This window comes from Ceratotherium simum, chromosome 6, assembly GCF_057802395.1.
Source record: "Ceratotherium simum simum isolate JZ-2026a chromosome 6, ASM5780239v1, whole genome shotgun sequence".
NCBI lineage: Eukaryota > Metazoa > Chordata > Mammalia > Perissodactyla > Rhinocerotidae > Ceratotherium > Ceratotherium simum.
Window position 1 is genome coordinate 53,660,922 of NC_141905.1, and position 26,950 is coordinate 53,687,871.

General features: G+C 36.2%; 1 protein-coding gene across 1 annotated transcript in view; it reads left to right on the plus strand.

The window, feature by feature from the left end:
- KIF11 (kinesin family member 11) overlaps nt 1-25,713 on the plus strand; it is a 44,142-nt gene extending 18,429 nt beyond the window's left edge. The window contains exons 11-22 of the mRNA XM_004427831.2: nt 2,476-2,563; nt 3,422-3,610; nt 4,563-4,770; nt 5,955-6,127; nt 7,778-7,903; nt 8,690-8,848; nt 11,534-11,640; nt 17,102-17,381; nt 19,493-19,715; nt 21,426-21,577; nt 22,291-22,407; nt 24,276-25,713. Coding sequence (XP_004427888.1) covers nt 2,476-2,563; nt 3,422-3,610; nt 4,563-4,770; nt 5,955-6,127; nt 7,778-7,903; nt 8,690-8,848; nt 11,534-11,640; nt 17,102-17,381; nt 19,493-19,715; nt 21,426-21,577; nt 22,291-22,407; nt 24,276-24,407 — 1,954 coding nt within the window. The 3' untranslated portion in view covers nt 24,408-25,713. The remainder of the gene's footprint in view (nt 1-2,475; nt 2,564-3,421; nt 3,611-4,562; nt 4,771-5,954; nt 6,128-7,777; nt 7,904-8,689; nt 8,849-11,533; nt 11,641-17,101; nt 17,382-19,492; nt 19,716-21,425; nt 21,578-22,290; nt 22,408-24,275) is intronic.
- Nucleotides 25,714-26,950: the final 1,237 nt, after the last annotated feature.

A 26,950-nucleotide genomic window follows, 5' to 3' on the forward strand; every position in this document is an offset into this window, starting at 1 on the left:
GCCACAGCATGGCTTGATAAGTGGTGTGTGGGTCCGCGGCTGGGATCCGAACCTGTGAACCCTGGGCCACCAAAGCAGAGCACGTGCACTTAACCATTACACCACTGGGCTGGCCCCTATATGACTTTAGTTTTATTTGGTTCTTTCATAGCCCATACCTAGTGGGCAAAAACATTAAAAAAAAAATTATTTTGTAACTTTGTACTTAATTCTTAAACTTGATATTTTTTATTCTTTTTTTCTGTTTCTCTGGTTTTCAGATATACTTCTCCATCATACACACTACAGTGTTTCATTATATTTTTCAATTGTTTACAGGTGTTCCTATTTTTACCATTTTTATATTTTTTATACATTAATTTTTATTGAACACTTTTTATATTTTTAAGTTTGGTATCAGAATGCTCTTGGTTGCTAGAAAACCCAAACTTAAACTGTCTTAAAACAGCAAGAGATAGAATGAACTTCACGGTTATTTAATCCAGTGACTCAAGGCTCCAGTTTCTGTATCTGCCCAGTCCTGTCCTGAGTGATGGTGTTCTCGTACGGCTGGCTGTTCATCGAGTATCATGGTCAGCAGCAGAGCAGCTACATGCTATCTTATTCATGTCCAGTGCGCATGCGAGGCTGCCTGTCCTTTAACCATCAAAACTGGTTGGGGGAACATCACTGATTGATTAGTTTAGGCCTGAGTTGTGTCCTATATATATGTACCAATTGAATTTCCCTGATTGTCTTGAGCTGGTCAGGCTTAGTCCCTGGATCTGGGGGTAGGGTTAGGCCCCCCCTGTATAGCTTGGCTGAGAGTCATTCCCCACAGGAAATCTGGATGCTGAAAATGGGTGCTTAGTAGGCAACCAATGAATGTCTACAAGTGGTTTTGTCCCTTAACTTGGTAAGATAGTGTCTTCTAATAGTCAAACATTGGACATTGTGGACTGATTGTCTAGTTTTCTTATCTTCTCTTGTCCATCTCTTTGATGTATTTTAGATAAGAAATAACTTTGGGGTGTAGTGGTTAAGTTCGCGCGCTCCCACTTCAGTGGCCTGGGGTTCACAGGTTTGAATCCTGGGCGCGGACCTATGCACCACTCATCAAGCCATGCTGTGACGGCATCCCATATACAGGATAGAGGAAGATTGGCACAGATGTTAGCTCAGGGCCAATCTTCCTCAGCAGAAAGAGGAAGATTGGCAACAGATGTTAGCTAAGGGCCAATATTCCTCACCAAAAAAAAAGAAGAAAGAAATAACTTTATTTCTAGTGAGTCAATCCTATGATTGAAAACAGTATTTGCTCTCTAATAGACATGAGGCATAATCTGAAACAAAGTTCTTTCTGAAAAAGCTTTTGGAATTATTACACTGTAAGTCAGAGAGGGATCACAAAAGCTGCAGCCAACACTTAAAACAGGATAATGCTTAATTTACCCCACACTTAATAGACCTTTTAAAACTATATCAAAACTATATCATCCAGGAAATAGCAATGTTGCATTAACTCTTGCACATTCAATATGAGAAAAGCATTTCAAATATCCCATTCTACATAGAAGACCCATTTCCAATAAAGAACTAATATAGTTAATCAAAAGACCATTAGAATTCTCCTCTTACACCTCAGTTTTAGCTTTTCCTTTAGTCAGCAATATCTCTAGCTAATAATTTGAGGAAATTTGCATTCACGAAAGAATCTTTGTCATTTAAGCTTAGTGTGGAATAGAAAATTGTTGGTAGTTATGAAGGAACTAGAAGAATACAAAAGGCAGTACTCACTTCTGAAACTTGCTAATGCTCAATGAATCAGAAAGACCCATTAAAGAGGACCAGAATTATCTGGTCCAAAATGTCAGTAGTGCTGAGGCTGAGGAACTGTGCTGTAGAGAATAATCCTTTGATCTCATGAGGATTTTGTGGTGGTGTGATAGTGGTTATGTGTGTTGGGGTGTGTATTGGGGTATGTGGGCAGGAGGCAGGAGGTATAATTGCTCTAAATACATACTTTAATTCATTTCTTTAATTTTTAGCCCCTTATCTCACCCCCTCCTCCTGAGGCACCTGATGCCTTCATGTCCCAAACTTTTCCTGGATTCTGGGTGTCCTATTTATACCTGATACTCCTGAAGACAGACACTTAGGTTGTATCCCCCCACCTCTACTCTGTGTGAGTTATAGTCCTCTGTCAGCTTTGTAGCTTCTCAAATTTTATATGCACACATGCTTTTCCCCCTTATAAGTAGGAATTCTCAATTTTAAAATCAAGATAATAAGAAAAACGGTCCATTTATAAAAGAAGGGCAAGGAATACATTGTTTTTTGCAATTTGTATTTATTGCTTATTGACACTGAGGCATCATTATCACCAAGTGATAAGTGATAGAGATGATGTGTAACTGCCACAATTGTGTTAGAATATATTTTATATTAATTAGGAAAATATATTAACTATTAAACCTACATTAAACTTTATTTTAGAGCCATGAATGGAAAACTAACTGTTCAAGAAGAACAGATTGTAGAATTTACTGAAAAAATTGCTGCCCTTGAGGAGGAGCTAAGCACGGTAAGCATTCAAAACAATGTTGAATATTATGTAAAAAGCAAATATTAAAAGAAAATTGCACTATGTGAGGGACCTGATGTTTTTTTCTTTAAGATTTTTTTTCTTGCTGACCTTTATACTAAAAGGAAGTTGTGTCATGTTAGTGTCATCAATGATAATGAAGCTATTTTGACATTTATATTAATGCAACATCACAAGAAGTTATCTGAATTGTGTGATTTTATTGTTAAAGCTAAATAATGAATGCTGAGACATTTTCAAGAACATATTTATGAGATGAGGGAATGCAGATATTGGGACAAAGCAGATGTTAAATAACTAAGGTGGAAAGACTTGACCTGTCTGTGCCATCCCGACATTGGCAGTGTTGGAAGGAACCTGAAGAATTAACACCACTACACTAGGACCTGTTATTTATTTTTAATGAAATTTCAGGAAGAAGCCAGATATCATATAAAATGTGCTAACCTACCTGGTAACTTGTTACAACTTTTGCGTGGAAATAATTTGTTTGTTTTTTCTAATATTGTATTATGAACTAGCCAGGTGTCTCACCAATCAGTTCAGATTTTTTAATTCTTTTTTTCTTTTTTTTTTTTTTTTTTTTTTTTAGATTTTATTTATTCATTTTTTTCCCCCCAAAGCCCCAGTAGATAGTTGTATGTCATAGGTTCACATCCTTCTAGTTGCTGTACGTGGGACTCGGCCTCACGTTGGACGGAGAAGTGGTGCCTCGGGGCGCTCCCGGGATCCGAACCCGGGCCGCCAGCATCAGAGCGCGCGCACTTAACCGCTAAGCCACGGAGCCGGCCCTCGATTTTTTAATTCTTAAAAAAATGTTTAATGTGTTATGTTTAGGTTAAAGAATTATTTATGGATAATAAAAATGAACTTGACCATTGTAAATCTGACCTGCAAACTAAGACACAGGAACTTGAAACCACGCAAAAACATTTACAAGAAACTAAATTACAGCTTGTTAAAGAAGAATATATCACATCAGCTTTGGAAAGTACTGAGGAGAAACTTCATGATGCTGCCAGCAAGGTTTGTCTTTTGTTTTGATTTGTACTCACATTAAAGAATTAGAGGATGGGTAGAAATAACTTTCTTTGCTTAAGCATTAATTGTGAAATTCTGTTTATTCACCCCAAATGATATTTGTATCAGTTTAGAGAATGGTATTTTACCATTTCATCTAAATTTTCCTCACTGGAGATGCTAACTTAAGAAAAAACCGTTCCTGGAGTTTAAAAAATATAACATGACTTTAATATACTTTGTGGACATTTAGAATAATGATGTTGATTTTTTTTTTTTTTTTTGTGAGGAAGATCAGCCCTGAGCTAACATCCATGCAAATCCTCCTCTTTTTGTTGAGGAAGACCGGCTCTGAGCTAACATCTATTACCAATCCTCCTCCTTTTTTTTCCCCCAAAGTCCCAGTAAGTAGTTGTATGTCATAGTTGCACATCTTTCTAGTTGCTGTATGTGGGACGTGACTTCAGCATGGCCGGAGAAGAGGTGCGTCGGTGCGCGCCGGGGATCCGAACCCGGGCCACCAGTAGCAGAGCACGTGCACTTAACTGCTAAGCCATGGGGCCGGCCCAGATGTTGATGGTTTCACCTGTGGTCATTGTTGAAACTAATCACTCATCAAGAATTTAGTGCCTTCTAATGATGGAAGATGTTGAAAGTATTTATTCTTTTATTAGGTGTACTTTTGAGGAAATAGTAACACATAATAGGAAAAAAATTTGTGAGGGAGAATAATTACTATAAAAGATTGGCAAAATCAGTTTTCCTTGCCTAAATGGCTAGAGGAGGGGAAATAAACATTCCTGGATAAATTAGCAGGAGTTTAAAAGTTTCTTCTGATGTGATGTATACAACTTACTAGTTCTCATCAGGAGAAATCCTTACATAGCACAGATATTTTTGTTAGACTGCTTTTGTCATATCCATCTTATCAACATTTATTTTTAAAAATCATATGTAGTTGCTTAACACAGTTGAGGAAACTACAAAAGATGTATCTGGTCTCCATTCCAAACTGGATCGTAAGAAAGCAGTTGATCAGCACAATGCAGAAGCTCGAGATATTTTTGGCAAAAACCTGAATAGTCTGTTTAATAGTATGGAAGAATTAATTAAGGATGGCAGCTCAAAACAAAAGGCCATGCTAGAAGTTCACAAGACCTTGTTTGGTAAGTTCAAGCATTTCTAATTATTATAGTCTTTGTGTGTTTAGTGTGAGACTAATTTCAAATTGATCATTTAATATCATAAAAAACTCAGGTGAAAGTGTCACTAGTCCCCTCCAGTAACACACTATCTGTTCAGACTAAGGGTTAATGCTTTTACTGTCTTTGAATTAAAATAAAATGTTGTGTTTTTTTCTATAAAATAAGTTATGTTTATTAAACAATATTAAGTGTATAAACCTTAGAAGTAAAAGTCTCTTTTATCCCTGACTCTCCATAATTCTGCGTAGATATTACTGTTAAATTTCATGAGTTTCCTTCTAGAAATTTTCTGTGCATAAACATTCTGCAACTTTTTTTTTCTTTAGAGAATGTATATCTTGAATATTTGCTATATTGTCAGAATATGTGTGTATCATTTTTAACCATAACCATTATCTTCATTTAGAGAAAAAAATCTTAAGTATTAGTTTATTTATTATGAAAGTATCGTCCTCATTATAGAAAATTTGGAAGATGCAGAAATGTAAAAATTTTTAAAAATAACCTAGAGTCTAGTCACTGTGAGCCAACCACTATGAATTTTGTTAATTGATTTCTTTTTTTTTTTTTTTTTAAAGATTTTATTTATTTATTTTTTCCCCCAAAGCCCCAGCAGATAGTTGTATGTCATAGCTGCACATCCCTCTAGTTGCTGTATGTGGGACGCGGCCTCAGCATGGCCGGAGAAGCGGTGCGTCGGTGCACGCCCGGGATCCGAACCCGGGCCGCCAGCAGCGGAGCGCGTGCACTTAACTGCTAAGCCACCGGGCCGGCCCCTGTTAATTGATTTCTTATTTCTCTTTTCTTCTATAACTTCTTTTACCTACTGTTAATACTATATATTACTTTTGGAGATTAATTTTAGAATATTATAATTCTTGGTTTACTGTGAGTTATAATTATGGGTCTGATACACCTATAAATATGTCAAGTGCTTACAGAATACTACAGAACATATATAATTTATATTTAAAATATTTCCTTGCTTACGTAGTGGGCCAATTATTTTAAGCTTATTTGTTATTACAGTTTTCCACAATAAGGAAATAATTTTGCCAACCTCTTTGAAATGTTCCTAACTGAATTTAAATATATTTATGTCAAAATTTGCTTTTTTTTTGTTTTTTTGTTTTTTTTTGGTGTAGGTAACCTGCTGTCTTCCAGCATCTCTGCATTAGACACCATTGCTACAACAGCACTTGGATCTCTCACATCTATTCCAGAAAATGTGTCTACATGTGTTTCTCAGATTTCTGATATGATATTAAAAGAAGAATCATTAGCAGCAGAAAATAAAACTGTACTTCAGACATTGATTGTTAGTAAATCTCTTAAAATATTTTTGAAGGGTTAATTTGATAAGTCTTCCAAAACAATGTTAACTGCTTTTCTTTCATCTTAAGCCTTGCTAGACCCAGTGATAAACATCACTTGAAGAGAGTAGGTTTATATTTTTTAAAGACAAATCTCTTCACTGTTTTTCTCTCTCAGAAAGGTTAATTTCCAAATGGATATAACCAACTTTGAAACTTTTCACTTATACCTTGTAACACTGAGAGTAGGAGTTAGTAAGTCTTCTAATAACTGGAAAGGGTAGGTTTAGCTCCAGAAAAATTCAAGGGACCCATAACTTGTCACTTGGCTCAGAAATTGGAATCCTGGAATGATCCAACCAGAAGGGAATATTAGGTGGTTAACTTTAAAACTACAGTAATACAGAAAAACGTGCAAGAAAAATAACTTATAGAATTCTAAGAACACGTACAACAGTTTGTGGTTTCAGATCTGTGGGTTAAGTGCTTCTGGGCCTTAACTGTAAGGCTCTTTTTCATAGTTCTATAGAAATCACTCATCTAATTACACTTAATATCACCTCCTCCATACCTGATTTGTGTTTACTCTTTATTTTGTAGTTGTATAATTTGTCTAGGAAGTTCTTGGCCATATCACTTACTTTGTTTTCCTCTTTGTGCAGGCTCTCTGCCTCCCTTTTTGAGTTTAACAATATCTATTGAACATTTTCCAAGCAAATACTATAAATGTTAGCTGACATTGCCTAGATGCAGTGCTTATATGACACTATTTGATAGATTTCTTCAATCACCCAAATTTGACACAATTAAAAGATGCTCTGTTGGTACTAACTTGGTGGAAATTGATTCATTCACTAAATGGTGGTCTATATTTATTGATGTCTGCCTGCCAAGTTATATGCCAAGTTATAAGCATTGCTTGAGTCAAAAGAGATGACTGCTGATCCCACATAATGAGTTGAAATTAGTATGATAGTTCTTCTTTCGAAAAGAATACCAGTAATCTTTTCTTTTAAGTATTTACTAATTATTTGTTATAGTTCCTCACCCTTGCCCTAGTGAAAGGAGCTTGTCAGAATTTTTTTTCCTTTTTATAAAAATTCCCACTCTACAATACATTTTTAGCTTTCCGTATACCTTGACAAGAACAAGAACCTTGACAAGTTCTTCTGATACAATAAGATATGTCACCAGGTCTTCAAATTTAAATACTTCTAGCCCAGAGCCTACTTTTGAAGACTATTGGTCTCCGCCTTTTTGACTGGTAGCCTAAACTTGTTTGAAATTTATTTTGTTGAAATGTACTTGTAGGTTTTTTTTATTTCCTTTGTTTGCAATGCTGAAATCTTACCAAATGACTGTCATTTTCCCCTCTTCTGAATTCTGACTTATGTTGCATTAGACTGTCAAGAGTCTATTGTACACTAAGTGACCATTTTCTTACTTACTATAGGCAGGATTAAGTGACTTATGCTGAATATAAACTCTAGTAAGAAATAGGCTCTGTAGGCTATAAAGAATAGAGATCGGACACTTAGAATTTTAATATGTGTGTGTTTAGTTAACAAAGTATTTAAGATATCGTTTAACCAGCCAGATTTATGAAAGTGAAAATATTCTTTTTAAAGACTTGCTTGTTTATTTTTTAAAACCAGAATGTACTTAAGACTGACCTTCTAAGTTCACTGGAAACAATTTTATCCCCGACTGTGGTGTCAATACTGAAAATCAATAGTCAACTAAAGCATATTTTCAAGACTTCATTGACAGTGGCTAATAAGGTAACAAATGTTATGTTCTTAAAAGATTTTATTTATTTATTTTTCCCCCCAAAGCCCCAGTAGATAGTTGTGTGTCATAGCTGCACATCCTTCTAGTTGCTGTATGTGGGACGCGGCCTCAGCATGGCCGGAGAAGCAGCGCGTCGGTGCGAGCCCGGGATCCGAACCCGGGTCGCCAGCAGTGGAGCACGCGCACTTAACCACTAAGCCACGGGGCCGGCCCAAATGTTATGTTCTTAATATCTCAAAATCGAATTGTTGTGTAAGAAAGAAGCTCTATCTTTGGCCACACTTGGGGATATGTCTGCATGCCAAACCCATGGGTTATGAGAAGGAATCTGGAGGAGGGAGGAGATAGGATGCTCTCTGCTATTGATATGGTCAGCAGAATCATGGCTAAGAAAAATGAGAGGGAATGATTTCAAGATGAATGTTTAAGTTGACATAGTAGCATATATAGCATGCTAACATATGGTGGGTGAGGAAGATACACATATAAATGTATACACACATGTGCTTGCATATATGCCTAAATATGCATAAAATATCTCTGGAAGTATTTAAAAATGGTAGCAGTCGTCTCGGACGTGTGCGTGGGACTGGGCTTCCAGGGGCTGTGTGCGTGGGACTGGGCTTCCAGGGGCTGGAGAGGGAAAGGGACTTTGCTCTGCATTCTGTTTTCTACCTTTTCTATTTTGTAATGTATTCAAAAAAATAAAAAGTAAATAAACTAAAAAAAAAATTTTAATTTAAAAAATGAAAGAAATTAATTTTTTTTCTTCAAAGATAGAAGATCAGAAAAAGGAAATGGATGGCTTTCTCAGTACATTGTGTAGCAATCTACACGAACTACAAGAAAATACAATTTCTTCATTGGATGAATCACAGAAGCTGTGTGAAAACTTAACTGAAGACCTGAAGACCTTAAAGAAAATCCATTCACAGGTATCTTATTTAGGTGATTTAGGGAGTTTAAAAAGAAAGTTTTATGATCTTGAACTTGATAATCTCTGTTACACAATCTGAATGCTATATAACTAATTTAGAAACCCGAAAATACCATAGTCACTGTTGCTTGTAACAGTAATTAATGTAAAATAATTGAGAATACTTTTCTTGATCAGTTAATATTTGAGGATTTGCTACACGTAGAACCCTATGCTAAAGCACAATAAGACAAACAAGACAATCCTTTCCTCACACCACGATGAAAAATGAAGCTGGAGAAAACATACCTTTGGGAGTACAAATAGAAGAAAATGGTTATAGCGTTTAAAAAGAACATGTATCTACATTGTAACTTGATAAGTTGTTTTTTTTTTTTTTTGGGTAACATAGTTATTCTCTTTTGTAAACGATGCTCTACTTTCTTTTACTATTTCTGTTTCATCAATGTCAGACATTTAAATTGCAGTAAATTAATACAATTCTTAACTTTCATTGATTGATTATAAATGTAATTCATGATTCATCTTTCTCCATGTAAACTATTCCTCAGTATATGAGGCTTTAAACCAAAACCAAACCTCCAAACCAGGGAAGTCATAATTTATAAATATCAGATATATGGAAAACCATTCCTGGTTTTCTTAAGACCTTAGTAATCAATGTCTAACGTTTTATTTTGAATGAGGCTATTACTGTATGACAACTGTTTGGTTAGTAAAACTGTTGACATGATTTGGTGAGTAGTAAAGGATTCTTTTTCTTTGGAAAGTGAGGGAGAGGGAATTCATATCCATGTCCCCCCAAATAAGAAGGGAAACACATCCAAGACTTTTAGGTAAGAATTAAAGCAACTTTAAAATAAGATTATTTGTTTCCCTAATTGATAAGCATGAAACTTTTCAGAGAAAGGATTAACATCAGAAATTAGCAAAAATAATAGTTAATATTTATTGAGCAACTCACTATATGTTTATTCCTCCCACCAATATAGATACAGCTTCTATTACTAGCTCAATTTTCTAATGAGGAAACAGGTCTTGTGAACATCTAATAATATTTGGATCATCTTATAGTGGTAGTAGTGATTATATTGCCTGAAAGCCATCCTTCTTTTTTTTGTGGTGAGGAAGATCAGCCCTGAGCTAACATCCATGCCAATCCTTCCTCTTTTTGCTGGGGAAGACTGGCCCTGGGCTAACATCTGTGCCCATCTTCTTCCACTTTATATGGGACGCCGCCACAGCGTGGCTTGACAAGCAGTGCGTTGCTGCGTGCCCGAGGTCTGAACCCCGGGCCACCAGCAGCGGAGCACACGCATTTAACCACTATGCCACAGGGCTGGCCCAAAGCCATCCATTTTTGAGTGGCTCTTCTATATGTTTCTAGAACATTGTTGCAATTTGAAATTGCAGCAATTTCTCATACCTCTGCATAGGATATTTACCTTAAACCTGTCTAGAACTTTTTACGTATATATTCTAAGGTAGATCAGCTTTTTATAAATTAGCTGTTTTGAAATGTTTAAAATTGGTAAGCAACTGTTTAAAAACAAACAAAACGCCTATGATCTGAAAAGTATTTGAGCACAAATGGTTTGACTTCCCTGGCTTTAAGGAAGCAAGTTTACTAAGTGAGCTGTTTCTTAGATTTTCTAGAACTTGAAATTAGCACTAACAAAACAATTACATAAACCTCTGAACACCTGTTTACAAGTAGCTAAGTCTGATAATACCTGCATTTCCCTCTACTTTGAAACTAGTAAAAATACTGACAGACTGTATTCATAATCAAAGTGTTAGATATATATTGTCAACTGATGTGTTATTCAGAGATGTTGGCCAACTAACGGACTGAACAGTGAATAAGAATGCTGGATGCATTTTCAGCTCTTCCTTGGTCTTTAGTGTAGCTTCTTCAAATTGCAATGTAAGTCCATAGCATATTGTGTGCCTATAAGAGCTTGTTTTTAAAGATGCCAAGTATGGGCAAAGGTAAACTATTTACATTTTATTAGTATGATCCAATTAGGTTCTGTAAAATGTTTCACCTCCAGTAATTGATAATATTTTTGGACTGCTTGACCCATTAGATTATCAGCATTGCTCTTCCCTTTTAGTAGTGTTATCAGTTAAGAAGTAACTGTGGGGGCCGGTCCAGTGGCATAGTGGTTGAGTTCGCCCACTCTGCTTCTGGCTGCCCAGGGTTTGCAGGTTCGGATCCTGGGCACAGACCTATGCACTGCTCATCAAGCCACACTGTGGCAGGCGTCCCACATAAAGTAGAGGAGGATGGGCATGGATGTTAGCCCAGGGCCAATCTTCCTCACAAAAAAAAAAAAAAAAGTAGCAGCAGCAGCAGCAACTGTGTATCTTTCAAAGTGGTTCTCAAACATAATGTGACGTCGTGGTGTATTTGGTTAGTTTTGAGGTACACTGAAAGTAATTTGTTACTAATAGTTAAGATAGCAAAGTTTGCTAATTATTTACTTTTTAAAAAATCCCTGTAATATTATCGTTTTAATATCACTTCCACTGCTTTCCTCTATGGGAGAGAGGAGGAGTTAAAGATCACATGTTGGGAATTTGTATAATTCTCACCTATGGGAAAATACTTTGTATCAGTATAGAAAAAATGTTGAAGTGTCATAATTTCAATCCTCCCCTCCCCACACCTTTCTTACAGGAACTTTGCCAGTTAATCAGTCTTTGGGCAGAGAGGTTCTGTGCTTTGGAGGAAAAGTGTGAAAACATCCAGAAACCACTTAGCAGTGTCCAAGAAAATACAGAGCAGTAAGCTGTTTTTAAATTCTCTGTAACTTTTCTTTTCTCTGCCTGAAATTATTTCAGAACAAAAAGTTTCAAATAGTACAAATACTATCAACCCAATTTCTCACTTAACATTTTATTATTTGCTTTATCATTCTTATTCTCTCTCTCTCTCTTAATATTATGTGTATATTACATATATATCTTTTCTGAACTAGCTGTGAATGTTACAGCCATAATGCCCACTTTCCCCTAAATACTTCAGTGTATATTTCCTAAAAACAAGGATATCTCTTATGTAACCATGGTACAATTATTTTAAGTCATAAAATTAATGTTGATAGCTAGTATTATCTAATATACAGACCTAATTCAAATTTGGCAATTATCTCATTAATATTCTTTACAGGAAAAGAAAAAGATTTTCATCCTGGTCCAAGATCACACATTGCATTTAAATGTCATGTCTCTTGAGTCTCCTTTAATCTGGAGCAGTTCCTTTATAATTTTTTATTTATTTATTTTTTTCCCCCAAAGCCCCAGTAGATAGTTGTATGTCATATTTGCACATCCTTCTAGTTGCTATATGTGGGACACCGCCTCAGCATGGCCGGAGAAGCAGTGGGTCGGTGTGCGCCGGGATCCGAACCCGGGCCGCCAGTAGCGGAGTGCGTGCACTTAACCGCTAAGCCACGGGGCCGGCCCTGGAGCAGTTCCTTAGTCTTTGTCTTTCATGACCTTTCCTTTTTTCAAGAGTGTAGAATATTTGTTTAGTACAATGTCCCTCAGTTGGGATTGGCCTTCATGATGAGTTGCAGTTGTCAAGAGTACCACAAAAGTGGTATGTTCTCAGTGCATCTCAGATATCAAGAAGTACATGATATCTATGTGTTTCATAATTGGTGATGTTTTATTTAACTTTGATAACTTGGTTACAGTGTTGTCCTCCAGATTTCTCCACTGTAAAGTTAATCTTTTCCTTTGCAATTAATAAAAAACTTATGGGAAGATACTTTGAAACTACATATCTTGTTCCTCTTAGCATCTATTGATACACGTCTGAAACAATTATAACAACAGTGGTTGTCAAATGACCTTGTGTCTAATTCCATCATTCCTTCTACATTTGTTAGTTGGCATTCTACCGAGAGGGAGCGTTTTCCCTTTCCCCTCTCATTTATTCTTATTCGTTTATTTATGTTAGCATGTACTCATAGATTCTTTTATCCTCTGGGTTATAATCCACTGTTATTTATTTTGATGCTGAAATTATCCCAGTTTTGACTAGTGAGAGCCTCTTCAAGTTGGCCTCTGTGTCATTTTGATATGACCTATCCTTTTTGAGCATTTTCTTACTTTTTGATATTATAAGATGTTCCAGGCTCATCTCCTACTTTCTCAGTCCCAGCTCTGGAATCATATTAATAGAAACCAAGATCGGGGCACTAAGTCTGCTCATTGCTACTAGCATGTCATTTCTTCTAGGTGGGGACAGCTAGAAGTATTTCTAGAGATAGAAATAGATAGAAATCTAAAGATAAATATCTTTCTAGTCCACATTTGTGCTCCCTTTTCAGATAGTGAGAAACCTGGCTCTTATCCGCAATATGTTTACTTACTTGCCCAATCTTAGAATATACATTAAATAATTTTGCAGTTTCTAAGCCATACCAGTGATGAAATACAGTCATGCGTTGCTTAACGATGGATACGTTCTGAGAAGTGCGTTGTTAGGCGATTTTGTCATTGTGCGACCATCATGGAATGTACTTACAAAACCTACATGGTTTTGCCTACTATACACATAGGCAATACAGTACTAATCTTATGGGACCACTGTCGTATATGCGGTCCATCGTTGACTGAAATGTTATTATGCAGCGTATGACTGTATATATTTGCTAATTAGAGCAGGGTTTGGCACAGTATGGCTGGTGGGCTGGATGCCTATTATTGCAAATAGTTTTATTGGACATAGCCATGCCTATTTGTTTACATGTTGCCTTTGGCTATCTTTGGCTGCCTTTGCAAAGCAAAAGTACATCAAAGACTATATAGCCCATAAGCCTAAAATATTTGCTATCTGGATTTTTAAGCAAAAGTTTGCTGATTCCTGCATTAGAGCTTAATGTTGCTTTATAGCCTCATTGCTTGCCAGTCTCACATACTTGTATGTCTCACATAGTTATATGTCTCACATATATATATCTCACATACATATATTCCAGTCAGACTTAATGTTTTCTTTTAGGGGTTTTATAATTTTATGTAAGATTTAAATCCATGATCCCTTTTGAGTTTTTTGTATAAGGTATGAGGTTTGTCAAGTTTCAGTTTTTTGCTTATGGATGTTCTAAACTCATGAGGAGAAGGATATTCTATTATATTTACCCCCATTTTTGCCCATTAAATTGTTTCTTCTTGAAGTTCCAAGCCTCCTTCTGCTTGGAGAACTTCTTTTAGTCTTTCAGAGTAGGGCTGCTGGCTACAAATTCTGCTTTCCTTTGTCTGAGAATGTCTTCATTTCCCCTTCATTCCTGAAAGATATTTTCAGTGGATATAGAATTCTGGGTTCACAGTTCTTTTCTTTCAGCACTTGCAATATGTTGTCCGTTTCCTTTTGGCCTCCATGAGATGAGAAATCTGCTGTCATTCAAATAATTGTTCCCCTATAGGCAGTTTCTCTGTAGCTGCTTTCAAGGTTTTTTTCTTTGTCTTTAGTTTTTATAAGTTTGATTATATTGTGTCTTCTTAGGTATTTCTTTGAGTTTATCCTTTTAGGTTTGCTCAGCTTCTTGAATCTGTAGACTTATGCCTTTCACCAGACTTGGAAATTCTCATCCATTATTTCTTTGAACATTTTTCATCCCTATGCTTTTTCTCCTCTGCTTCTAAGACTTTGATGACACTAGTGTTAGATCTTTTATTATGGTCCCATAGGTCTCTGAGGCTATAGATATATAGTCTGTTTTCTCTTTATTGTTGTTCAGATTGAGTCAATTCTGTGATCTGTCTTCACGTTCACTGGTTCTTCCTCTGTCTTCTCTAACTTACTGTTGAACTGATTCAATGAAGTGTTTTATCTCAGTTATTGCATTTTTCAGTTTTATAATTTTTATTTGCTTCTTTTTTTAATCTCTTCTATTTCTTTGCCAAGATTTTTTTCCCAGAAGTGTTTTAATTGCTCAGTGAAACATTTTTATGATGGCTGCTTTAAAATTCTTGCCAGATAATTCCAACATCTGAATCATCTCAGTGTTGGCACCTGTTGTCTTTTCTTATTCAAGTTGTGATTTTCCAGAGTGGTTTTTTATTGTATCTTGAACATTTTGGTTATGTTAGGAGATTCAGAATCCTATTTAAGTCTTCTTTTTTAGCAGGCATTCACTCTTGTTTAGGTTTAGCATGCAAGTCCTGGCCCACTTTTTTGTGCTGTGGTTCCAGTGACAATTTAATTTTCAGAGCCCTTGCAGTGTTATTCTGGTATGCATTTGTGTGCTACCCATATGAGAAAAATTTGTAATCTGCTTTTGATGGATGAAGTGTCCTATACATGTCAGTTAAGTCAAGTTGATTGGTAGTGCTACTCAGGTCATCTATATCCTTACTGAGTTTCTGCCTACTTATTGTATCAATTACTAATAGAGGGGTGTTGGAATCTCCAACTGTAATTATAGATTTGTCTATTTCTCTTGTCAGTTCTATCAGTTTTTGTTTCATATATGTGCTACTCTGTTGTTAGATGCATACCCATTTAGGGTTGCTATGTCTTGGAGAATTGACCCCATTATCATTATGTGATGTCCCTTTTTCTTTTTTTTTTGTGAGGAAGATTTGCCCTGAGCTAACATCTGTTGCCAGTCTTCCCCTTTTTGCTGAGGAAGATTATCACTGAGCTAAAATCTGTGCCCATCTTCCTCCACTTTATATGTGGGATGCCTGCCATAGCATGGGTTGACGAGCAGTGCATAGGTCCCTGCCCGGGATCTGAACACGTGAACCCTGGGCCACTGAAGCGGAGAGCACAAACTTAACAACTATGCCACTGGGCTGGCCTGCCCACTTTTTATTCCTAGTGTCTAGACTTAAGGATTTCTGGCTTCTTCCATTGTTTTGAAGGGAACACTAGAGTAGAAATGAAATGGGAAGGGAACTATGATATACTTTCTTTAAGGCCTGTGATAGTCATTTTTTCTATCTTCCTGACATTTATTGTCTACACCAATGTTTCTCAAAATGTGGTCCAGGACCCTGTAAGAGAATCAGCCAGGAGTAGGGCCCAGGAATCTAGGTGAGGTTTATGTATACTGAAGTTTGAGACCCACTGCCTTTGACATTTAGTGTCATGGATTGTAGTCACCTATGAATAGTGATTCCATGAGGTGATAGATTTGTGTTGATAGTCCCCAAGCTTACCCCTTAAGCTTCTTTTCCTTTTTCAGTCATTTCCACTTAATCTGTAGTTGAACTTTGGTTTTCAACATATTTGCTTCCTTACTTGGTTTACTCATGTGGTGTACCATCTAGTGGTAAAAGAAGGTACTTTCATTCCGCACAGTCACTTTGTGGTCCTCTGAGATGACTTTGAATGCTATTACAGGGAACCTTACTGAGAGGAGGAAGCCATCAATGAATTTTAAATGTATATTCTAGCTGACAGTTTTATGTCAGGGTTATGTTACAATGTACCATGTGTGCCATATGTATAGTTTGTCACACCCCAATATAATTTTCTTTTAATTACTAGAAAGCTTTATAGTTGACTTTTTGTTTTATAACATTTATAATTTTTATGATTTATTTTATGTCATAGGCAAGACAAAACTGCTTAAGAACAGAATGACTGATTGTGGACACTTAAGGGACTAGACTAGAGGCTGTATGAGATGCCCTTAAGTAACATAATTTAGCTGGAGGAATAAAACATGTAGACAGATTTCATTTTAACAACTATATAGTTATTACTCTAAGACGTGCAAAGTAAAGCATCATATCTTGAGGAGGGCTGGGAAAGGTTTTATGAGAAAAAGAGACATTTTTAGAGGTTATTTAATGGCAGATGTGATATCAATCTCATGAAAAGACAATGGCCAAAGCATCTGATCTTAATGTATAAGATTAATTAAGAACATGAGCTCCTGGGCCGGCCCCGTGGCTTAGCGGTTAAGTGCGCACGCTCTGCTCCTGGCGGCCCGGGTTCAGATCCTGGGCATGCACCGATGCACCGCTTCTCCGGCCATGCTGAGGCCGTGTCCCACATACAGCAACTAGAAGGATGTGCAACTATGACATACAACTATCTACTAGGGCTTTGGGGGAATAAATAAATAAATAAAAAAAAAAAAAAAAAAAAAAGAACATGAGCTCCTAAGTAAGACTGCCTGGGTTCAAATATGCCATTTTTGAGCTGTGTGATCTTGGGCAAGTTATGTATCCTTTGAGTCTTAGTTTTCCATTTTAACAATGTTATTCTCTTGTCCTATAGGAAATCTAAGAATATAATCAGCAAAACAACTTCTCATAATAAAAAATTTTGTGCTGATTCTGATGGCTTGTCACAGGAACTCAGACATTTTAACCAGGAAGGTACAAAATTGGTTGAAGAGTCTGTGGAATGCTGTGATAAACTCAGTAGCAACCTTGAAATAGTATCTCAAGAGACTGAACAGAGATGTGAGGCTCTGAACACAAGCATACTTTGTTTTTCTGAACAGTGGATATCTTGCTTAAATAAAAGGGAAGAGGAACTTCAGAACTTATTGAAGGTAATAAGTTTGTAACTGGAACCTACTTTGGGGAGAACAGTGATAATCAGAAAATTAAATATTCTTGGCTAAGAATTGGTTTCAAAACAAATATTTTAATATATAATGAATGACTTAAAATTTTAAGTATAATAGTTGGTATGCTTATATATGATCTTGTTTTATGTATCCATCTCCTCGATTTTGAAATTATTTAACATTTGTCTGATCTGTCCTATATCTGTCCTTGGTTTTTGACTTGTTAGTTCCTTCAGTTAAGGGCACCCTATCTTTTGAAATATAGTACCTTCCTCTTATATATGCTTTTTACTTTTCTCCAGGTACATTCAAATTGCTTTAAGTATTTAGGATATTGTTCTGGTTGCTCAAAGGATACTTGATAGGGTTGTGGGTTTGCTTGAACTTAGACTTGTATGAGCCCTTTGTGTCTTGGTTTTTCTTTCTGTGCAATAAAAAGATTTTACTAATATTCTTAGGAATTAGGTAAAAGAATTTAAGTATTTTAAGCTATACAAGCTGTTTTCACTAAAAGGAACCTGGGCTAATGGAGAAATAGCTTATTTCAGATTTGAAGCAGGAAATGCACCCGATGAGTCTAGAGATCTTGTCATACTAGAAAGTAAGGAAGCTATTAAAGATTAGTGGTGTTGTGTCAGAAAGACTTAGGAACCAACCTGATAACACTCCCCTGTTTAAAGATGGTATAATTTGAGCATCAAAAAGAATAATTGCTACAATAGATTAAAATACATCAAATATATTAAAACTCATGAATTCATAAAAATTTCATAAATTTCCTTTGGATCATGCTAGGGAAGCAATGTATTATTCTGAAAACCGGTAAATAAAGGGAAACAATTGAGCATTCCGAAGGAATTCTATCTTGGTTTAGCAGGGTAATGAATGAAGAAAAGTGTTTCATAGAAGAATCCCAGCTAATAAAATGCAAAAGAAATGATAGAGTTAGAATATCACCATTTTGCAACCCTTAATGAAATAACCCTGGTGGACATTAATTAATGACTGCTTATACCATTTGATCAAAAGCTGATGGAGAACATTAGAATTAATAGGGTGATCACACCCAAACCCACTGATTAATCTTAACATGAGAGACACAGCCAGGCATTATGTACTTTCAGCACCAACTATGAAATATTCTTGCCAAAAACATTAAACTTGATTTAGATCAACTCGTTGGATCTAACTAGTTTGTAGAAAATTCAGAGGACAGATGAACATGTGAAAATAGAGCATAGAGATGCAATTGACCAAATCCAGAATTTGAGATATTCAATAGAGCAAAGACCTGGTTTCTTCAACAACAAAAATTTTTTTCAAGGAGAAAAGTATAAGGAAGGATAACTTGTATCAAAAGAGAGTTAAGACTAGGGGGCCTTAAGTCCTAGTTTGCCTGGGATAGCCCTTGTTTACATCTGTTGCACTGGGGTAATTATTAATAATGGCCCTTTTCACTATGATAAGTATCCCAGTTTGGATGATAAATTATATAGTCACCTACTTAAGACATATCAACCAAATCTAGTGATAAATTCTGATTCAAACAAATAATTGTGAAAAACATTTGAGACAATTGGTAAAATTTGAACACTGATTAGACATTTGTTTTTTTTTGTTTGTTTGTTTGTTTGTTTTTTTTTTAAAGATTTTATTTATTTATTTTTTTCCCCCCAAAGCCCCAGTAGATAGTTGTATGTCACAGCTGCACATCCTTCTAGTTGCTGTTAGACATTTGATTTAAGGAAATCAATGTTAAATTTCTTTGATGTGAGAGTGGTCTTAAAAAGCTCTTAACTCTTAGAGATGTATGCTGAAATAAATGGATAAAATGATACAGGATTTGCTTCAAAATAGTCTGGGGGGCGGGGAGAGGAGTAAATGGCCAGTCTTTTTTGCTCTATACCCCATGTGTTGATAAATGTTGAGGCTTGGTAGTGAATACAAGGAGGTTAATTATACTATTCTCTCTACTTTTGCATGTGTTTTTAAACTTTTATTATGCAAGATTTCAAGTAAGGGGAAATGATATATTGAATAAAGCACTGACAACTTTGATTTTAGTAATGAAAGCTCATTTGCATCATTTACAGGTTGTAAACCAAGGTTGTGAGGCTTCAGGTTCGGAGATTACTGAAAAACTGAGTGGACATAAAGCAGCTAATGAGAACCAGCATAACATTTTTCTTGGTCAGATAACTATTGATGAAGAAAAATTAATGACACAAAGTCTAGAACTTAATGAAACCATAAAGATTGGTTTGACTAAACTTAATTGCTTTCTACAACAGGATCTGAAACTGGATATCCCAACAGGTACTTTAAAAGGGAAAGAGAATTGTTAAAAAAATTTTTTTTTTTTTGGTTAGGAATATTGGCCCTGAGCTAACGTCTGTTTCCAGTCTTCTTCTTTTTGCTTGAGGAAGATTGTGCCTGAGCTAACATCTGTGCCAGTCTTCCTCTATTTTGTATGTGGGACACCGCCACAGCATGGCTTGATGAGCAGTGCATAGGTCTGCACCCGGGATCCGAAGTGATGAATCCCGGGCTGCCGAAGCGGAGCGTGTCAACTTAACCGCTCTGCCACCAGTCCAAGCCCTGACCTGTTAAAATTTTTCAAGTTGAATTCAACCTTATACAGTGCCAGATGTTCAGAAAAACTGGGTCCTGCCGTTGCCTGATAGGAATTAACCATCTCACTCTAGTCAACTCAAATATGGAAAAATTGGAACCCTAAAATAGCTTTAATTAGATGTTATGATATAGGTGACTTGTACTCCTAGAAACTTGGGCATCACAATTCAATAAAATTTTACAGACGTTCAGGGAACTGGCTTTGTTAAGAGAAGACATCTTAAAAACGAATAAAAAGAAAACCAATCAACCATCTATCTAGCACTGTTTGTAAGAGGACGTTTTCATACCAAAAGTAGTGGAGGAATGCTAATAAATAAATCTAGTTTAATGCAAAGCTCATCACACTTTGCATTTTCTTATGTGTACCTCTCATTTTGTTATGGACTGTTAGATTGGCATTTAGGAATCCCCATTTTGGGAGGTCAGAGATGGCAAAGATCAGTGTAGGCTATAATGATTCAGGGAAACCTTCACAGAAGAAGGTATAATAAGGTATTGAACACTAGATGAGTAATTGAGTTATTCATTGAATTGTGATGGTTGCATGCCCTGTAAATTTACTAAAAATCAGTGAATGAATTTTATTGCATGTAAATTACACATCAAAGCTTTTTTTTTTTTTTCTGAGGAAGATTCACCCTGAGCTAACATCTATGCCAGTTTTCTTCTATTTTGTATGTGGGTTGCTGCCACAGCATGACCACTGATGAGTGATGTAGGTCCGTGCCTGGCACCTGAACCTGGGCCGCTGAAGTGGAGTGTGCCAAACTTAACCGCTATGCCATGGGCCTGGCCCCAAAGGTTTTTTTTAATGCAATTATAAAAGGAGATGGTGCTAAAGAATGTTAGTTTATTTTTTCCCCAAGAGTCCTATAATATTTATTGTCAACTTTCCAATGAAATTAGGAATATAAATGTTAAACGAAAAGGCAAGTGCCCATGTAAATTATGAGAGCATGAGTTCATTATAAAGAAATGTATCTGGTTAATATTTAGCTGCCACCAAATTTACAATGAAATGATTATCCCTGTCAAAGTGATCATGTTGGGAAAACTATACTCTTATTCCAATAATGGTGCCATTTCTCAGAACACTCTCACTCCTTTTAGAGCCTACAACACATCTTTTGTACCTTCTCAGAGATGGAAAATTTCATTAGGGTAGGCTGAATCTTGAAAATAGTTGAGTCTATTTAAGATCAGTTGTCATGTTAGGAGATATTAGTTGTAAGCAATATATGCCTGATAGGTAACAAGACTGATTCTCATGTGTGGCAATATTTTTGGAAGACAAAGACTCATTGGAAAGTATAAGTTCTAGCATTAAAGAAAAAATCTTATTCACATCCTACACTTCAATTTTTCCCTCTTATATAATGTCCACTAAAGGTACGACACCTCAGAGGAAAAATTATTTATACCCATCAACACTGGTGAGAACCGAACCACGTGAACAGCTCCTTGATCAGTTGAAAAGGAAACAGCCTGAGCTGTTAATGATGCTAAACTGTTCAGAAAACAACAAAGATGAGACCAGTCAGGTAAAATTTAAAGCATCATAATTTTAGAACTCGCCCATAAACTCTTGATGTCATCAACTACATGTGAAGAATTTTATTCTTTGCCCTTTAATCCTACGCTGTCTCTCATTAATGATAATCGTCTGATCCTTAAGCCTGTTTCCTTAAGCCTGTTTCTTTTAATCTGGCCATTTTTTAATGATTAGACTAATGGATAATAATAATAGCCAACATTTATGTTGTGCTTATTGTGTGCCAGACAATGTTCTAAGCACTTTACATATATATTTCCTCAGTTAATTCTCTCAATAACCCTATGAGGTGGATGCTAGGACTATCCCCATTTTACAGGTGAGGAAACTATGAATTACGTTGTCCCAGGTCACAAGGATGGAATTGGAATTAGAACCTAGACAAGCACCACAGTCTGTGCTCTTATCTATGGTAATTACAGAAAAGTTGGGAAATCAGAAAGTAACAAAGAAGAAAAAAAATAAACTGTAATCCCATTATTCTGAGATTACCACTTTTAACATTTTATTATAGGTACTTGTCTATATGAAAATATATTAGGGATTATTTTCGTTATTTTGTAGACTTTCTACTAATTTTGTTGAGGTTTAACTTTTATACAATGGACACTGTGTTATTTTCAAAGAAGAAAACTGCCTTTACTTTTGTGAAGATTTTTAAGCCCTTGGATTTAATCACTCATCTAGCTTCTTATTTTTTAGAACTTGGATGAAGAAAAGGCCATTCTGGAGCACACTATCGAAGAACCTTTAAGTCAAGAGCAATCTGTAGATGCTAGTGTGGTTTGTTCATCAAGTGCTGGGGTTCCGTTTTTCCAGGTACCTGATTATGTCCTGTCAGATAACCCTTCCACATCTGATGCAAGTCAGTCATTTGCTGTTCACTATAAAGGCATTGTTCTTAGTGGGTGGAACAGCAAAAAGTTTTCAGTCATTCCTTTGGATAGCTTGTTAACTTTTCTGATTTAAATTGTTTACACAAATGATAATTGATGGGGGGTTTTCTGTGGGATAAATAAAGGCAAAATTTGACTTAATCTCCATCCTCAGCTGGTAATCTTCAGCTATCATATTGATCCCCTTTCTGCTTCCCACGTACTCAGAAGGGATACTAAGAGCAGTCATTTCTCTCTTCCCTCCACTTTTGACATAGAAGTCCTGGAGCCTATCTCTGCCCATCATCAGACCTTGAAGGCTAAGAGGTTTAAAAGATTGAGAAACTGAAGGCTACTTGGGTTATATTACTGATTTCTCCTGCCTAAGGCTTTTCTCTTGTTAACTATTCCCCCATGTTTCCTCGCCTGCCCTGATCTTGTGCAGTTAAATCCTGTGACCTCTCCTACCCGCTTTTAAGCACTGTTGGGAATATGGCACTATAAACTGCCTAGCATCTTTCCCTCTATTTTGAAGTCATGAGCTTAGACAGAGTCTGTGAAGTAAGGATTTCCTTACATAGCACATTATGTCTACATTTTACAGTTGAAAGCTGTTTCTGATATGTATATGCTTATGCCTGTCTTTAACAGACTTGGAGATCTTTCCACCAAGGTCTAAAGATTCTCCATCCCTGATTTAAGCTGTTAAAACTTCTAGCTCAGAGTCTATTAAATTCTTCTCTACCTCAAGGTAGCTTTATCCCCAAATTCTTCTTACCTTTTTACTTTATTCTTTACTGTTAGAGAACTCTAAATATATTTCTTTCCATTTTTCAACCCTCTTTTCTATCTTATAAAGATAAGAAAAGGGGGAAAGTTAAGAGAAGAGAACCTTAGTGACTACTTAATCCCTAGTTGGAAATCCTTTTATATTACTGTTATGGCATTTTGAAAGCCAGGCTTAGTGGTTCAGCTATGGCAAGGAAGTCCCAAGGAACAATACCAGAAGAGGTTAGAAACTGGATTTTAAACCTTCTGCTGAAGTCCAGAAATTATTTTTTCCCTGATGTGGGGAAATTTTCTGAGTTTAAAACTCTAAAGTTGGTTTATGATTTGTCTTAGCATTGATGACTGGGTCTACAATGAATGTCACCAGTCTCTTAAAGCTCCCTATGGGCAAGTGCGAGGATTCCAGTGAAATATAATTCCCAAATGAGAAATATGAAGTGTTTTAAAAAAGTGTCTTGAGGTAGCTGGTATATCAGATTCTGCTTAAAACAGAATTGCCTTTTTTGCATAATAGCAAATCTTTGTTTCCCTAGAGCAGGATTTCTCAACAGCAGCAGTATTGACATTTTGAGCTGGATAATTCTTTGTTGTGGTGGACTGTCCTGTGTATTATATGATGTTTAACAACGTCCCTGGCTTCTACCTACTAGAAGCCAATAGCACCCCCCTAGTTTTAACAAAAATGACATTACCAAATGTCCACTAGGGTGCAAAATTGCTCCCTGTTGAGAACCACTGCCCCTACAGTAAAATCTGTAATTATGCCTTGGAAAATCATGCGGAAAGTTAATATTTCTTTCACTCCACTCTCTTTCACTCCACTCTTTCTATTGGTGGTAAAATGAAGACGGCATTCCTTTCTACTTGCCAAACAACTTGTTGGCTCAAATTTGTGCTCAGCCCTTTCTGAAGTTTTTCACACTTAATTTCTTGCCTAAGCCAGAGAACTTGGAAAATATAGTATACCTAATATGTATCAAATGTTACTTTATAATGACTTAATTTCTCTCCTTAAATCCACAGCATAAAAAATCACATGGAAAAGACAAAGAAAACAGAGGCATTAATCCAGTGGAGAGGTCTAAAGTAGAAGAAACTACAGAGCAATCTATTACAAAGAGCAGATTACCTCTACGAGCCCAGATAAATCTTTAGTTAACTTGAGGATTGGTGATTTTATTTTTAGGGTGAAAAATAAAACCTGTAACCCCAGGACTTGAGCCTTCTGTATAGATTAAAAACAAATAGAAAATATCAAGACAGTACTGTAAATTTAGTTGAATTTAATATGTCTACCCATTTTTCTGTCATCCCTGTAGTTCACTGTGTATTAAGTTGGGTTTCATTTGGGATTTACATTGAGTAAATATGTATTTCTAGCTTTTGATATAAAATAGCCCTTTCATAACAAATGAAAAATATTTTTCTTGCATTTTACTAAATAGCAGATATACAGAAGCTGCACTATTCTTCTAGGCTTGAATTTATGTAGGTAAATATCACCATTGCTTGGTCTTGGGAAGGACCATCTCCTTTCTTTTCTTGCTATGATTGAATTATGTCTATATTTGCTTGCCTCCTGCCCTAGACTTTTCCATTCTGCCTTTTCAGCTCACTTTCTCCCTTTGTATTTGTCACCCAACCATTTGTAGAGCTATAAAATTGTATCTATTCTTATTATGAGATGGCCACAATTTTACTAGAAATTTTTAACACTTTTCTGTGGTTATCTCTAAAATTACTGTCAACGATAAACATAACCCTAGAAGTATTCCCTTCCTTCAGTATTTTTAATTTGTTTCCCCCTAGATGAAGCTTAACACATTAGCCTCCAGAGTTAATAAAAATCCAGCTTCTCCAGAATATAGATTGCTGTTACGGGAGAACTACCTAGAGCTCTGATTAATGGCTCTGTGGCCCCATTTTGAGGCTTGTTGTCTTATGCAGAACGTCATAGTGATTTAAGGGCTTTTTGAAGCTAGCAATTATGACAATAATTTATATTCTTTTGTTCACCTGATGAAACTTGTTGTTGTTCTTTGTATGTAATAAATATGTATATATATTTTTTTCTCTATTGAAATCTTAACCCTTAGGAGGGCCATGATAATTTTGATCTGGCAGCCAAATTTCTGGAAGTTGAGATTTTTCAGCATGAAGAAGCAGAGCACTTACAAGGAGTTATATGCAAAGAATAAATTTTGTGCCCACATCAAGTTACATGTATAAAATTAGAGAGTTTTGACTTTGATAGCTAAGTAAAACCAAATACTATTGAAGAATTAAAAAATATGCTACTTCGAGGAACTAAATTTACCTTGCAGAAGTATTAATTATCTTAATAAAAATAATGATATAATTTCTCTGCAAAATCACGTGTCACCATAAGCTAAGGATAATACCTAATAAAATAAACTGCCCTCCGTAAATCCATGACTAATAAATTTAGTTTCTACATTAACTTGCTTGCCTCATTATTTCTTATTTGGCAGTGGGTATGTGTACAGAGTTAAGCAAGTTGTATTAAAATTCCTAAAATAAACTTCTACACAGGTACTCCCAAGGAAGAAGGGCCTTGGTAAACATCCTAGGCTTCCAGTTGCACTCTGAGGGACAACACTTTTGTGTAAGATTGAGAAACAGATTGGCCCTCACAAGGCCTGAAGTCTAGCTTTAAGTCATCTCATTCCCTGACTGTTTTAAATTATCTAGGAATGCTAATGCAGCTAGTTTAACTGCCTGACAGAAGCAAAAATAAATCTCTAGTGAATTTTAACATCCAGAGACTTAACTTAGCTCTACAAATTTTCATATACAATGTCAAGCACTCAAAAAATAACCATCGGCAAAAATAGAGCAGGTAGCTTCAAGGGACCCATTCCTTCTCAGAGGCAAAAACATTCAGAAACAGCTTTGTCAGAACTCTGGAAAACAAAGATTTACAACAACCAAGCAAATGCTGAATCAAGAAAAGGCAACCTAAAAACTAGGAAAGCTTTTGATGTTTTACTTGCCCTTGCTCCATTCCCCTTCCCAGCTCTGTGGTGGTCTTGAAGACAGACAGCAGCCCACATTCTCCAAGTGGGACCCTGTTTCCTGGTCCCGAGGGAGCTGAGGAGATCTTAATCTTACAAAATTGTTCTAACCTGTCTGGGGCAACCTGAAGGACTGAAGAAAGGCACTTGTCTTTGTTTCATCTAACTCAGTACTCAGGGTAGAAAAGTGGCAGGCATTTCTCGAAAATATTGTAAAGCAAATGAACAACCTGCTGCCACCTGCGGCAAAAGATTACAGTTGAGATAAATAAAGGAGTGCCTAAAGCCTGGGAGGGAAAAACAGGAGAGAATTTCTTAGGGAAATTAGGCCACTCAAAGACACCAATGTATACTGGGGAATTGAGAAAGCCATGCATGTCCAGGCCAAGTTGCATGCTTAGAAAAGACCTGAGAAAGCCCTTTCACTGCTGGCTGGTGTCTAGGTTCAGCACAAGCAGGAAGTGAAGGCAAAGACAGATTAAAATGGCCTAGCTAAGCATTGAAGGTGTGCTCCAACACAGCCAATCTGCAAAGACTGGGAGGATTTTTTTCTTTCTTTTTTTTAATTCTTGTTTTACTTATTTTTGGCCACTGGCATTCAAGGAAATCTCTGGCAACACACTAGCTAAACACAAGCAAAAGCAAGAGACTTCAGAGACTACA